The 15,342-nt window shown below is 44.9% G+C and overlaps 1 protein-coding gene across 1 annotated transcript in view; it reads right to left on the bottom strand.

Annotated features, from left to right (window-relative positions):
• Window positions 1-15,342, bottom strand: part of LOC129342267 (G protein-coupled receptor kinase 5-like) — a 113,413-nt gene that overhangs the window by 22,442 nt on the left and 75,629 nt on the right. The window contains exon 3 of the mRNA XM_054997948.1: window positions 9,798-9,910. Within this exon, the coding sequence (XP_054853923.1) occupies window positions 9,798-9,910 (113 nt within the window). The remainder of the gene's footprint in view (window positions 1-9,797; window positions 9,911-15,342) is intronic.

The following is a 15,342-nucleotide window of genomic DNA, read 5'->3' on the forward strand; positions in this document are numbered from 1 at the left end:
CGGCAGCCAACTGTGTGCTAGGGGTGGGCAGCACCAACTGCATGTTGCACATGGGGGGGTGGGGGTGGAAATGTTCCATGTTCCATCTATTCAGAGTAGCAGGCAACGCTGCAGTCCTCGGCTAGCGTCATAACAAATGGAGGGAGGAAGAGGAGGATCTAAGATAATACACCAGTGCAACATGTAGCCAGGTCTCCTCTCTTTCAGCAATAGCCCGAATTATTTCATGATCAAAAAAAGGTTCCTTCCACCCAGAGGTGTTCTGTGTCTCTCCCCTACCCCCAACCTGCAGTGTATGGAGGGGGGCATGACACTATCATATACTTGTCCACCTTCCAGATTCCCCCCCCCCCCCACTTTGCTGCGTCTTTCCCCAAAGCTGCTTTGGTACGATCTATCCAGGAAGAACATACTCAAAGTGGGTTTGAGATGCACGTGGATGGGAACACACAACTTTCCGCATCCCAAGCCATTCCCTCCACCCCCATCCCAAGCTCCTCCAAACCTGGTGGGCTTCCCTCCACCCAGCTTTTGAAATCAGTAGCTTATTCTTATAGCTTGATTACGCTATAGTGATATACCTACTGCCAAATTACAAAAAAATAGCCAGCAGGACATAATGAGGCAGTGAGGGGGTTGGGAATGCAAAGTGCAAGGGGATAGCATGGAGAATTCTCCCCGCTCACTTGTGTGCCACAGCAATCAGAACAGAATGAGAAAATCATCTGGTCTTTTCAGGAATGCGTCCAAATGCATCATGATGATATCGCCTTTCTCAGAAAACCTTCTCACTTTACCCATCATGCCTCTCTACCTACCATCTAATTCCTTCTTGCAGCACCTGAAAAGCTTTTGGGATAGGCCATGGGTTCAGTGGTACAACACTTGGTTTGCCTGCAGAAGGGCCCCAGTTCAGTCCCCAGCATCTCTAGTTAAAGGATATTGGGTAGGAAGTGCTGGGTAAGACATTTCTCGCCCTGGCATTGTGGAGATATTTCACCAGCCAAAGTACGAAGGCAGCTTCATATATTCATCTACTCTTCCTTCTTTGCCTCTAAACTCCTGGAACGTGTTGTTTACTCCTACCATCTGGCTCTTCTCTCTTCCAGCTCCTCTCTCGACCTTCTACAATCTGGCTTCTGCCCTCCTCTCAAACTGCCACCCCTAAAATTAATTATGAACAAACGCTTCTTCCCAGCCCTCCTTCCTAGCTTCTCCAATTGCATCACCCCCTTAACTAGCTGATGGCCTCTCCATTCTCTTAAAGATTCTGCTCCTTCTCTCTTGGTATCCCGTAGGCCTGGATTCTTCCCCAGAATTCTGGCATGGGACTGCCATTTTCCTTCAAATCCCTTCTCACAGCCCGCCACCACATAAAGCCCTTAGCTTAACCTTTCTGCCTGTAACCAATACTAAGCCCCATGTATTTGTAAAATACATTTTAAAATACATTAAAAAGAGCCTGTGTGATAATGTTTAGAGTGTTAGACTGGAATCTGAGAGACTCAGGTTCAAATCCCCACTCTGCCAATGGAAGTTTACTGGATGACCGTAAGCCAGTCACATACTCCTGGCCTAATGTATTTCATAGGGTTGTTAGGAGGACAAAATGAAAGCCAGTTTGGTGTAGTGGTTAAGAGCGGCAGGACTCTAATCTGGAGAACCAGGTCTGATTCCTCACTCCTCCACTTGAAGCCAGCTGGGTGATCTTGGGTCAGTCACAGCTCTCTCAGAGCTCTCTCAGCCCCACCCATTTCACAGGGTGTTTGTTGTGGGAATAATGATAATATCCTTTGTAAACCACTCTGAATGAGTGTTAAGTTGTCCTGAAGGGCAGTATATAAATTGAATGTTGTTGTTATGATGATGATGATGAAGCAGAGGAAGAATGATGTAAGCCGCTTTGAGGAGAAAGGTGGGGTATTAATTACGTTAAATAAAAATAAACACTTTCTTATGTTTATTCTTTGCAGCCCCTAGCCTCTGGGGTCCTTCTGTGGATTTTTTTCAATTTTATCATCCCCACTGGATAAAAATTTAGATTGCAAGCCATTTGGGGCAGAGACCCTTGTGCGCATATGTTTTTTTGATAAAGCATCATGCACATCGATGTCATCAGATAAATAAGATTCTTTTATCCATGCCAGGAGACACGCAGGACCTCCCAGAAACTCTGCAACTACAATCCAGTGATAGCTTCTGGCATACAGAATGAATAAGAAGGGAACCTGCAAAGATTCAGAGGAGAAGGAAAATCCCATTCCCCCCAGCCTTGGCACACTTTTTGTCCCCCCATCTCTGATTTACTTCCCACTGCATACCCTCTCCTGCCCCGGCATGCCTCCTGTCATGCAACCCCTCTCCTTGCTTGCCTTCCCTTTCTCATCCTCTCACTACAGGTGGGCCAAGAGGAAGCAAACTGGAGCAAACTCCCCCTCCTCATCTGCTTCCACTGCCACTGCTGCTACCTTTTCACACCCCATCCTGGGTTGCAGCAGCAACCCCAAACACCACCAAACTCTGCTTGTTCTTTTTTTTCGACATCTGCACACAGAGAAAACTCATTATAAACTTTGGAAGGAGGACCCCTAATTAGCCTTTTTCTCTACATTTTCCTGCAAATCTGGCAAGCCCTAGTTTGTCATTGTGAGTGGCCAGATTCTGCAGATTTTCCTATCCATAAGGGGGCTGGCCCTTGGGCTGCTAAACATATAGATGGCTGGACAAATGGTTCAAAAAACCCAACTGGTCAGCACCATGACCTGACATCTGGCAGTTCAACATGCTCAGACCCTTGCCTAAGACACTGGGCCAAACTTTGTGGTGTAAAATTTATAGGCTCAGCATGAGGTCCCCTTTTCCCTTGCAGATTTTTTTGCCTCTCTCCTTTCTACGCCTTTCTTTCTGCCCTTTTTCCACAGGATGCAAGCTGTTTGCCTGACCCCTAGAGGAGCACACTGCTGCTATAAAAATCTGACCTGCGGGTCCCCTCCCAAATGTTTTGGAACAAGGCTTGGTGCTAGGAGACGAGAGAAACAAGACAACGACCCCTGAAGTGGCCGGGATGAGAAGCAGGTGAAGGGTTAATTGGCCTGGCACGCACTAGAGAGAACCGACCTCAGCAGGAGAATGCAGTAAATTCAGGTATGAAGCTGGCTGTACCAATAGTGGGTAGCTAGAACAGGAGAAGTAGCCAATCGGTGGATGAAGGTGGGGCAGGTGTTTAAAAAAAAACAAACCACGCCCCTTTCTTAAAAACAGGATGCGCCAAAATAGGAAGCCAGCGGGTGGACATCTCCGGAATGGCTCCCAGGTCATTGCCATTCTCAAAGGCATCTATGACATCTGTGTTTTCCTTAATGGAAAGGCCACTGGGTGACAGCCATGAGAATCAAATTGGAAGGAATGTGCAGCAGCTCCCGAGAGGCAAAGGGAAGTTCCTTGACCCAGCTTCCATCGCTCGGGTGCTTTGCAGAGAGCTCCCTGTGTAGCGAGGCTCACATAAAGCTCAGAAGCAGAACAAGAGTCTGCAATAGTCCTAGATCGGAAGAAGACATAAGTCTGATCCCGTATTGGGTGAGCTGTAAAATAGCCAAGGGAAGAATTATTTGCAAGGGATAGCCACAAATCCCTGAGTGAGCACATACATACACTCCTGACATCCTGCAAGGCAGGAGGCACAGGGATTAGTCTCATGACTGCTAAACAGACAATAATGAGCAAGGAAACTCAGGAAAAATCCAGACTCAATATCCTGTAGGTCTTAAATCTGGCACCCTGTATGTTCACTATGATTGATGTGTATCTCATGGACACACAAATGTCTGCTGTACAGGAATTTTTGTTTGATGCAAGCCAAAATGGGATTGATTGGCAAGAGAAGTGTTCTATTATTATTTATAACATGTTTATCCCCTCTTTCCTCCAGGGAGTTTAGGAGAGGGCACATGGTTTTCCTCCCCTTTGCTACTATATCATCACAACAACCCTGTGAGGTAGGTTAGGAGATGGTGGCTTGCCTAGAGTCACTTACAGAACTTCATTGCAGAGAGGAAATTTGAACTCAGGTCTCTCCGGATGCAGTCCAACATTCTCACCACTATATCACACTATTTATCTCCAGCCTTTATCGGTGCCTGTTTCAAACCTGAGCTCTGTGTGTTAGGTGCTTAATATGTACCTAATAGTGGAGCATATTCTTCAGGCAGGCCTTCATTATCTGCTAGAGGAATAGCTTTTTTTGTTTAGTGATTGGATAAAACTATATGTGTTTCACAGCCAACAGGAAAATGAAGATCCCAAAACATATTAATGGAATCAGGCAGCTACAGGTGTCAATGGAAACAGCCTTCCCCCTCCACATGCTTGCTACCCTGCATTGGAAGGGTTACATCAGGATCCATTTTCATTTGATGCCCACTGAAGGATATGGTACCCTGCATTCATTGTGCAGCGGCCAATGGCCAGGTTTCATTGATCCCTGGGCAATTCTTTCAAGTGGTCATTCTCAAGGTCCATATACCAGAGTTTACTAGAAGTCTCTCATGCCACCAAATTGCAGCCCCTCTTCTTCTTATTTTGGACTTTGCACAACAGCTGGCATATTGTCATTTTGGTTTTCAGTGCAAACCTTAAATTACTTCCAACGAAGATGCAATGGATCAACCCGATTTGCAATGGAAAAGAAAGGAGGAGGGGATGGAGGAATGCTAGCATCTTCTGCATTATGGATAGGGTTGCCAGGCCACAGCTGGCAACCCTCAGGAGCAATCAGAGAAGGTGGGGACTGGAATGCTGGTGTCATGTCAGTGCAGTGATATCACTTTTAGTAAAAACTCTATGATAAAACCACAGAGTTTTTCCAAATCATCAAGTATCAAAGACATCACTTCTGTTTTTTACCCGAAGTGATGCCAGTGCACTGATGCAATGCCAATGTGCACCCCAATCCCCCCCTCATTTCCTCTCATTGGTGTTCCTGCTTGTGGGTTGTCCACTTATGCCACCAAAGAAGCCATCTTGGGTCTCTCAATAGCTCAGGCAGTAAAGTTGGTCAGAAGTTAGACTAGGATATGGGAGATTTGGATTCAAATCCCCACTGTACCATGAAATTCATTGGGTGACTTTGGGCCAGTCACACCCACATAGACACATACCCTTCATTCTGTCTCTCAGCCTACCTTACAGAGTTGTTGGGAGGATGAAACAGTGGAGGAAGAGTGGAATAAAGAGTGGAATATTCCACCATGAGGAAGAGTGGAATAAAAATTTCCCCGATAGGCCCATCTCAGAGAAAAGGGTCTTCAAAACTTGAGAAGGGGAAGGTGGAAGTTATTCCCAGTCTCTCAAGGCTCCCACTGAAGCATCTGACAGAAACTTACCCTCACAAACATCAAGCTCAGAGTCAAATCCCACGTAACACTGACTGGAATCCTATGGGTTGGAATGTTTTATTTGTTTCTAAAAGGCAGCCATAGATTGGCAGGGGGTTCTTAGTCTGAACTGGGACCAAGAAGCTGAGGAACAGGAAGTTCAGCCACCCCACCGACACAATGTCATTTCCCTGACTCAAAATGCTCCCCCCCCCCACAGCCGCTCTAAGGGGTCTGGTAACATGCCTGGAATCTCCATCACAGGCTTCCAACACCCCTTGTTATTTGGCCCTCAGCTAGATTTCAAGCCTTGGTTTACAACACTGAGTTCGAACGACATCTTCAGCCAGACCAAACAGTCACAGCCCTACCGAGGGTCTTTTTCCAAACATGTGTTTCCCATTTAACAGCCATCGAGATTGGCATTCCTGTCATTTGTGTCCAATGGGCTTATGCAAATAAGCAAAAGGCTTAAACTCTTTTGTATGCTGGCTTAAATTTGCTGGCAGGCCTAGGGACGCCTCCGGCACACAGGCTTGAAGCGGGTTTAAGGAGCGCCTTTCAATCCACGGAAAAGAACAGCCACGTTCGATTGCATAAGCAGTCGGGTAATAGGAAACACAGATCAGTTTATGAGGTTTGCGTTCCCTCTTAAAAACAACATAAAAAATTGCCTTCTGGTGCTGAACGAGCACAGAGCAGGAGCAAATGGATTTCAGATCAGAACTAGCATTGGCTTGCAACCCCCTCCCCAAACCCCTTCCACTCAAATGAGTTGAGTTGACCCCAGGAGCAACAAATTTGCTTGGCTGCGTGTAAAATGCTTCCAGAACCAGCAAACTTTTGAAAGGGAAAAGTGGGGGGGGGGGGAGTGAAGGGGGAAAAAACTCATGAAAACACTAGGATATTATTTCAGATGAAGGGCTGACTTTTAAAATTACACGTCAGCTGGATGGAATTTTTGCACCGTTGACTTTAGAACAGGCTGTGAAACACACTCTCCTCTCCCAGCGGAAAAGTCGCTCTTCAGGAATTCGGTTCTCTCCTGTACTAAAAAGTCACCTTCCCCTCTCAAGGCTTCAACAAGGCAGTGGAGGCAGGGAATGAATTGAGGAATGAATAAAAGAGGACAACAGCCCTGTAAAAAAGAAAATTCCTTACAGGGGTTGTTAGCTTTCAGATGGCTCTTTTTAAGCCAAAGCCATAGCTTTAACAACTGAGGAGTTAAAACCCTTTCCACCGACCGCCAACTTCGTGTAGAAACCTGCATAAGGTGTATGGGGCTGTTGCTAGAGTGTTGGCTTTGCATGGGGGAACCTCAGATTCTAATCCCTGCTCTGAAACTCATTGGGTGGTCTTTGGGAATTTCACTATCTCAGCCTACCTCCCACCCCCTCCCAAGGTTGTTACAAGGCTAACCCCCCACTCTGAGCAATTCAAAGGAAGTGTGCAACCTCAAAGTTAATGCATTAATAAGCCGATAAGAAGTATGGAGTTAGGAACGGAGTTTGTGGAGTGCTCAGAATCAAAGTTTCTAAACTATCGGCTCCCCAAGGAAAATATCTAGCACTTATAAGGGATACACAAATTCAAGCTGGGGCCAAGCAAGGAGGCCATGGGGTGGAGGGTGGGAGGAACAGCTGGGAAATCCTCCTCTCAGATCTCTTCTAAACTCTCAGCAGACTGATCCCCCCTTTAAAGCGTGTTCAGCTGCCTTCGACCTTCCATGCTTTCCAAGCTCAGCCCTTACCAGGTTTAGAGGTGTGTGTTTTTCTTTTGGTTAATTTATTACCAAGTCTTATTTTTGGCATACTTGGGGGAGTCCCTCTAATCTGCAGACACATCCTATTTTGCATATATGGGTGGCCTGGATTGGTAGCTGAATGCTCTCTACATAGGGGCCAGCTGCTTTACTATTCGATACAAGCGTTGTTCACAGGTTATAGGGAACACATGGACATACGAAACTGCCTCTTACTCAATCAATTAGTCCATCAAGTCAGTAGTGTCTACTCAGACTGAAAACTGCTCTCTTTGTCAGAAAAAGCCAACAGACATTCTCTTTACAAATGAAAACAGGGATTGGCACCTGGATAAATATGAGATTTAAAAACATGCGTTTTTAATGTGTGCATTGAATGCAACATGAGAATTACTTGGTTCATAAATAAAGAAAAGTGCACGCTGTACTCAGATTGTGCACATGTTCACTTCAGCTTGTGAACAGGGCCACAGCGATAAAAGAAAATACAGCGACAGAACTCTTTTGAAAAGCATTCCAGAGATCTTATGTCCCCCATCCACCATTTGCTAAAAGCCACACACATGCATATTTTAACAGCACACAACCCTAGCTGATTCACACAAAGCACTTTTGGCTCTCAATCATTTAATGATGGGTCTTTGCTTATGGAGGCTCCATTGCCTGTGAACACTAGATCATACTGCCCAATCAGGTTTCTATTGGCTTTTTAGTGAGTGCAGCCTCTCAAATTAACCTTCCATTTTGCAAATACAAAGGCTGTTGTGGGCTTCTGCTCTCAGCTTCAGTGAGGGACCCATGTGTCTCAACTACTGCTAGAGAGACCTGAATGGCTTTTACATTTTCAAAGGGAAACAGCCACTGCTTTCTTCTCTGTCTGGTCATCTATGGTGAAGCCTGAACTTGCTTTTGCATCCAGGGCATTGCCCGACCCCATTCAGTTGGCATCACCACCTCCTTTAAAGCTGCTACCAACAGCAAAATGCTGTTTTTTATGCTGCACGAAGCATCTTTTTTCACTCCTCCCTCCCTCCCTCCTTTTTTTTTTTTTTTGCAATATCGAGTCTTATTTATTTATTCATTTATTCATTCCTAGGTGCTAAGAGCGAGGTGCATCATTCTCCCTTCCTCCATTTTATGCTCACAATAACCCTGTGAGGTAGGTAAGCTGCAAGAGAAAGACTGACTGGCAAAAGGTCATCCAGCAAGCCTCATGGCAGCAGGGCCTCTAACCTAGTTCTCCTAGATCCTACCCCAATACTCTACCCACTACACCATGCTGGCTCTCTGTGGCAATATCCAACTATTTCATCCTTTTGGCTAAAGATGTTCCAAGCTTTGTTTTGCTTTTAATTCTGCAATTTTATCCTGTTGCTTCTATTGTCTTACTGATCGGTAGTTAGTGATTTTAATAATTTATAATGATTTTTTCCCAATGTTTTCACACTGTTGTATGGCACTATTCTAGAGAGACGGCTCGCTCCTACTGGATTTATCAGCAGCCTTTGATACAGAGGGCCATGCCATCTTGATGAGGTGTTTGGAAGCAGGAGTAGATATCAGGGGATGTGCTCTGAACTGGATCAAATCATTCCTCTCAGGCTAGACTCAAAGAGTTGCCATTAAAGACCAAGTTATCATCAGTGTGGGACCTATCCTATGGGGTTCCACATGGCGCAATCTTATCCACTAGCTATTCAACCTTTATGTAAAGCCCTTAAGACAAATCATTTGTAGTTTGGGAGTTGGCTATCATCAACGTGCTGATGACACCCAGCTCTATACTAATTTATTTACATTATTTATACCCTACCCTTCTCCTCAGCTGCTTACATAGTTCTCCTGTCCAACAGTTCATCCACACAACAACCCTGTGAGGTAGGTTAAGCTGAAAGTCTGGACTGGCATGGGGTCGCCCAAAAAGCTTCCATGGCAGTATAGGGATTCAAACCTGGGGATCCCAGACTCAAACCACCACACCACACTGGCTATAATTTTTTATCCAAATCTCCTGGTGATAGAAGTCCTGAATAGCTACATGTCTGTTGAGATTAAATGGCTAAGAGTGAACAAACTGAAATTAATTTAGGACAAGACAGAGGTAATGCTGGTTGGGAAGGTGGAGAGCTTGAAAGACACTGTACTTCCAACCACTGGTGAGATTCAACTGACCCTTGCTGACTTGCTTAAGAGCCTAGGAGGTCATACTGGATCCAATATTATTGCTGGCAAAGAAAGCAAATTAAAATCAATGAGGGACCCAACAGAAGATGTTGGCTCACTTCAAGGTACCGGCTATCTCTCTATTAGCCATTGACCAGTTCAAAACAAGTTAGCTTTAAAAACAGCTAAAAACAAATTTGTTAGAAGGAAATATCCTAAAACCAGCAGGTCAAGGTAGAAAGAATTTTTTCCCTTGCCTGTCCTTTATCAAATAGGTACTAATTAAAAATGGCAAGCTAAAATAAACAGAGCAGCTAGAAGAGTCCACTGGTCAGATGCAATCTTGGTACTATCACATGACCTTGGACTCTCCTATCTGTTGGACTGCCTTTTCTCTTATGCTCAAGGCATGTGCAGCCCCCCCCCCCCCCCCGGGCACCTTTAAAGATGGTGCAGCAAGCCATGCATGCCCAGCTCTCTGGATGTAGCCATTGTCTTACCACAGCATCAAGGAAGTGGATGCATCGGAGGAGTTCCAGCCGAGTCTCACAGAACTGGCGAAAAAGCAACCTGCCGATGGGCTGCTTGATACAAAGGCTGCTGTAGTCTCGTTCTGCAAAGCAGAGGATGGAAGAATGATTATTCTCATTTGTGGATGGACAGCATCCTGTCTCTGAGACTGCCCCCCCCCCTCAAGAGCTGAGCCCCGAGAGCAACAAGCACGCAAGTGGGACTGTCAAGGCGAATGGTGAACATGGCTCAGAGGCACAGTTGATGTTTTACATGCTGAAGGTCTCAGCTTCAGTCCCTAGCATTTCAGTTCAAAAGGGTCTCATGTGAAAAATTCCCACCGGAGCCCTTGGAGAACTGCTGCTAGTTAAAGTAGATGTTACTGAGCTAGATGGACCAGTAGGACATGGCTGGACAGAATATTACAAGATGGTGTATGAACTTTCTACATCCATCAACTCTGAAAGTGAAGCAGAGGGATGCTGATGGCTAAGCTGTTATTACAACAGTCAAAGAGAAATCTCAATTGAAGAGAACTTGGGCACAATCAGGCATATTCTGTGTGCATTCACGCCATGAAAGGATGGAATTAGGTAACAGGTGCAGCATTAAACCAGTGGAAAATGCTTGCCTGTGTTTCCTAGCAAACAAAAAGGAACATAGTGCATAATGCCAAAATTGCAGAACTGTGAATGGGTATCACACTATACACAAACTGTAGCTGTTCTAGAGACAATCTACATTCCTTCTTTGGGCTCTCCTTCTTTAGAGGTTTTTAAGCAGGGGATAGATGGCCATCTGATAGCAATGCTGATTCTATGACTCGGTCTTAATTTAGGCAGATCATGAGAGGGAGGGTAGGAAGGGATGAGCCCGTGCTCAGGTCTCATGGCCCTTCTTAGATGCCCAGGGTAATGCTGATCACTGCTTTGGGGTCAGGAAGGAATTGTCCTCCAGTGCAGAACTGAGGCTTCTTGCTTTCCTCTAAGCACTCAGCAGGGATCACTGGGGGAATGGCAGGGGGTAGCTCTGAATTTCCTGCATTATGCAGGGGGTTGGACTAGATGACACTTGGGGCTACCTTCCAGCTCTATATTTCTACAAGTCTATGAATATGTTCAGCATACCAAAAGAAGAGTCCAATGTAATGTGTGAGTTACAAGTGAAATACATATTTACACAAACACGTTTTACAAGTATATTACCATGTGTACTATTTTCACAACAGCAGAGAACGTACTTCAAATTGCAGCTAGTCTGACCAGTGCAGGGATTCCAAGTGCCTGAAGATTTTATCCTGCAGGAGTATTTATTGTATTCAGCACTGGAGATTTCCCTGTGCCATCAGAGACAGGAAATTCTGATTTTGCATTCAACTAATGAAGAAAGCCATCAAACAGAATGGATACTGGATTCCTGTTGTGTATGTGGAAATAGGTGTGATATTAAAGTATATATGTAAATGGATATGAAAACAGTGCACGTAGTAATGTGCTTACAAAATGTGTTTGTGCAAATACATTATCACTTCCACACTGTATCACTTAGACATTTTGATACGTTAAACATATGCTGCATACCTACAATTTATGTGCAGCATCGTGCTCATTCAGTCAGTCAAGCAAGCCTTTATTGGCATATATTACCAATTGGCATCTCTGCCCATGTTTCTTGCCCTTTTCATGACTACAAAAATAGTCATGGAAGCAGGGAGGCAACATCTGGCGAAAGGTAACAAATGCAGGGTGGGCTCAGTGGAATTTCCAGCCGTCCAGAGGACAATTGCCTTCTTTCAGCGTCTTGCTTAGCTTCTCACTCCTTTCCATGATCAGCAGGAGAATACTTTTTTTTTTTTTTGCAAAAGAAGCACGTGTGCCAGTTTCATTACTTCTCATGATTGATGCAGCATGCAAGAGTCAGCTCTCCTTGTGCAGCATTGGGATTATCTTGAATTTTTTAATATCCCACATTTTCCCCCCTTATGGAACTCAAGGCAGCTTTCAGAGGATTCATTTGTAACTTTATAACCAGCTTTTCTGCCAATTTGGATCCCGAAGTAGATTACAGTTAAAAGCTACCACACATTTAATTAAAAGTTGCTGCAATGCACAGCCCCGTTGGGGTTTTCCCCCCAAGCAATAAATGAAAGTGTCACAAAACACTACAACATCTGTTGGGACCCAGCACAGAGACAGTCTGTTGGTAGAAATGCTACGGGACATGTCCTAGATGTTATTCCTCCAATCTCACTCCCACTACTGTCTAGCTGCTGGTAGCTTAAGCAGGTAAAACCTTCAATGTTCCTGCCTAGAGGTTTCCAGCCTGGACGTTCACTCCAACAAAATAACCCTTATAGAACAGATAAACATTAATGGAGCATTCCTAAGGAAATCAAGGCCTGAGAGAATAGTGAGAAGTTTGGAAAGTTAGATGTAGAGATAATAGGGGGAAGCAGCCTGATGTTAGTCATCCCACATTTCAGCTGTTGTTGTCCTCAACAATTGAAACCTGTGGATTACAGACCTATGTGGTCTCTAACTCTGGTCGCTGATTAGAATCAAAGCTAAGTTACAAGAGACAAATTACATGAGGAGAAGCACATGAAGAGAATCGCGATGTTAGCTGGGAAGCTGGGTTTTAAAAGAGATCAGAAGGCTTTGCTAATTTCCTCTCTCTACAGAGCCAGGGAGATTGTTGCTCAGAAGGCTTGTTTATTTCTTCTAGACCTCTTAGAGGGGAGAAGAAGGGGAGGTGAAACTGAGAGCCTTTGGGATGCAAAGAGGAAATTAACAAACACTCTAAGCAGCAATCTCCCTGGCTCTGTAGAGAGGGGAAATTGACAAAGCCTTCTGATCTCTTTTAAAAGTCAGCTTCCCAGCTAACATTGCAAATCCCTTCATATGCTCCTCCTCATGTAATTCGTCTCTTGTAGCTTGGCTCTCAGAGGTTAATGCTTAATGTGCTTTCACATAGTAAACTAATTGCAGGGAGAGAGCATTCTGTGTTGATTTTCTGTTTGTAGGCAGTTTTTTTTTTACCGTAGGGGAGCATTCCAAAATGTGATCTTCCACCTACGATCCGAAGGGGTGCAGTCCATTCTACCACCCTTCAGGTCTCTGCCCCTTGATTCCCCTGTGTGTGTGAATCAGACTGAAGGTTGCCTGAAATCTAGAATGTGTCCTGTTGGCATCAGAAGGATCTTTAAGAAATGAACAAGCCTTAAAATATCAGCGGGCGGGGGGAAGGCACACAAAACATTAACTCTCAGAAAAGCAATATGGCTCACTCATCAGCATGTCCATGGGTCATGTGTAAAAGCCAGCATGGCTGACTTTTCTCAAAACAGCCTCTTCCCAGATGTCACGGAGGCCGGTCCCACACTGTGCTCAGCTGCAGACTCTGAATTCCCGAGCTGTGACCTCGCTCTTCTGTGACATGCTGGGACTACTCGCTCCTCTGTCCATTCCAGTTTCTGTCAGTCCCCTCGCTCTCCCCACTTTACCAAGTAGGAAGCTGTGCTCCCTAGCACGTTGGTAAACACAGTTCTCAGAGGTAGGAGCACGAGCTCTCTGGCAACTTAGCATGTCCCCCTAGGGAATAATCCACAGCACATCCAGAGACCTAAGATAGTTCTCAGAAGCCCAGGAGAAGAGCAGGCTCCTTCAAAGTCTGTGGGGAGGAATTGGAACACAACTCGCTTTGTCCTCTCTCTGCATGCCGCCTCAACCACTGTGTGCCCACTGTGGTAGGTGATGGCATTGCTTGGTGCTGCAGAGGGGAAACTTAGGACAGGACATAGTTTTCAGGACACCTTCTTCCACCCTCCTAAATAAGCGGGCAACACATCGTGCTAAGCACATGGAATATCAAAGTAATCGGTACCCTATAGGCTGCAAATGCTCAGTAAGCTTAGCGGGCAGTAGGATTTGAATCCAGTGGCACCATAGAGACCAACAATATTTTCAGAGTATATGCTTTCGAGAGTCAGAGTTCCCTTCTTCAGATAATGGCCAGGGATCTCCACTCCCTGTCTATGAAGAAAGGAGCTTTGACTGGCCACTGTGGTGTATGCCCTGGTTACATCTAGATTGGCAGTGGTGGAAAGGGCTGTCAAGCCATAGCTGACTTATGGAAACCCCGGATCGGACTTTGAAGGTGAGAGACTAACAGAGGTGGTTTGTCATTGTCTGCCTCTTCAATCATGGTCTTCTTAGGAGGTCTCCCATCCAAGTACTAACCATGGCCAACACCGCTTAGCTTCTGAGATCTTTGAGATTGGGCTTGCCTGGGTTATACAGCTCAGGGCACATCTAGAGCAGATTACTACAATGCACTCTATGTGGGGATGCCCTTGAGAAGCATCCATACACTTCAGCTGGTAAAGAATGCTGCTGCCAGGATGTTAACTGGGGTGGGTAATAGGGACCATGTCACTCCATTATTGGCCCCTCTACACTGGCAATCAATCTGTTTCCAGGCACAATTCAAGGTGCTGTGCTGACATTCAAAGCCCATATGGTTTGGGACTAACATACATGAAGGAATGCCTACTCCCTTATGAACCTTACCCGACCATTGCAGTCACCTTCAGAGGCCCTGCATTGGGTGCCCCTACCTTCCAAGACTAGGTGGATGGCAACCCAGAAGAGGGTCTTCCTACTAGTGGCACCAGAACTCTGGAACTCTCTCCCAAGGTATATTCATCTGTCCCCTTCTGTTGCCGTTTTCCACCATTGGGTGAAATTTTTTTTGTGTCACTTGGCATTTCCTCAGTGATCCCTCTTAACTCCCCAATGCTTTAACTGTTGTTCATATATTTTATATTTATGATAAATTCTGGTTTTGAATTGCTTAAATGATGCATTTATGTATGGGTTTTAATGGCTTTTAAGATGATATTTTAATTTGTATGTGTTAAATTTGTTAGCCACTGAGGCTATTGTACTTTGGTCACATCATGAGAAGACAATATTATCTGGAAAAGTCAATAATGCTAGGAAAAGTGGAAGGCAGTAGGAAAAGAGGAAGACCTAAAACGAGATGGCTCGACTCGATAAAAAAAGCCACATCCTCCAGTTTGCAAGATTTGAGCAAGTCTAAGGCCTTTCATTCATAGGATAGCCATAGATCAGAGGCAAATTAATGGCACATAACGTTAGCTGCCTTGGTGGCCCTGTGAGGGCAGAAAGGTGGAGTAAAATTTGTTGTTGTTGTTGTTGTTGTTGTTGTTGTTGTTGTTGTTGTTAATAATAATAATAATAATAATAATAATAATAATAATAATAATAATAATAATAATAAAATGGTCAAGAACTAGGAAGCTCAATTCACCAGGGAGGCAAACAGCTTCCTATCTTACTCTGTATATCCCTGCCCTAAAGGTCAAAGGTGAAAGGTCAGATAGGCAGAGCCCTGTGTATCTACTAACCACTGGCAACATGAACCAATATGTTGGGGGGCGTGTTTCTATAACAACAACAACATTCAGTTTATATACCACCCTTCAGGGCAACTTAACACCCACTCAGAGCGGTT

This window comes from Eublepharis macularius, chromosome 14 (assembly GCF_028583425.1).
Source record: "Eublepharis macularius isolate TG4126 chromosome 14, MPM_Emac_v1.0, whole genome shotgun sequence".
Lineage (NCBI taxonomy): Eukaryota > Metazoa > Chordata > Lepidosauria > Squamata > Eublepharidae > Eublepharis > Eublepharis macularius.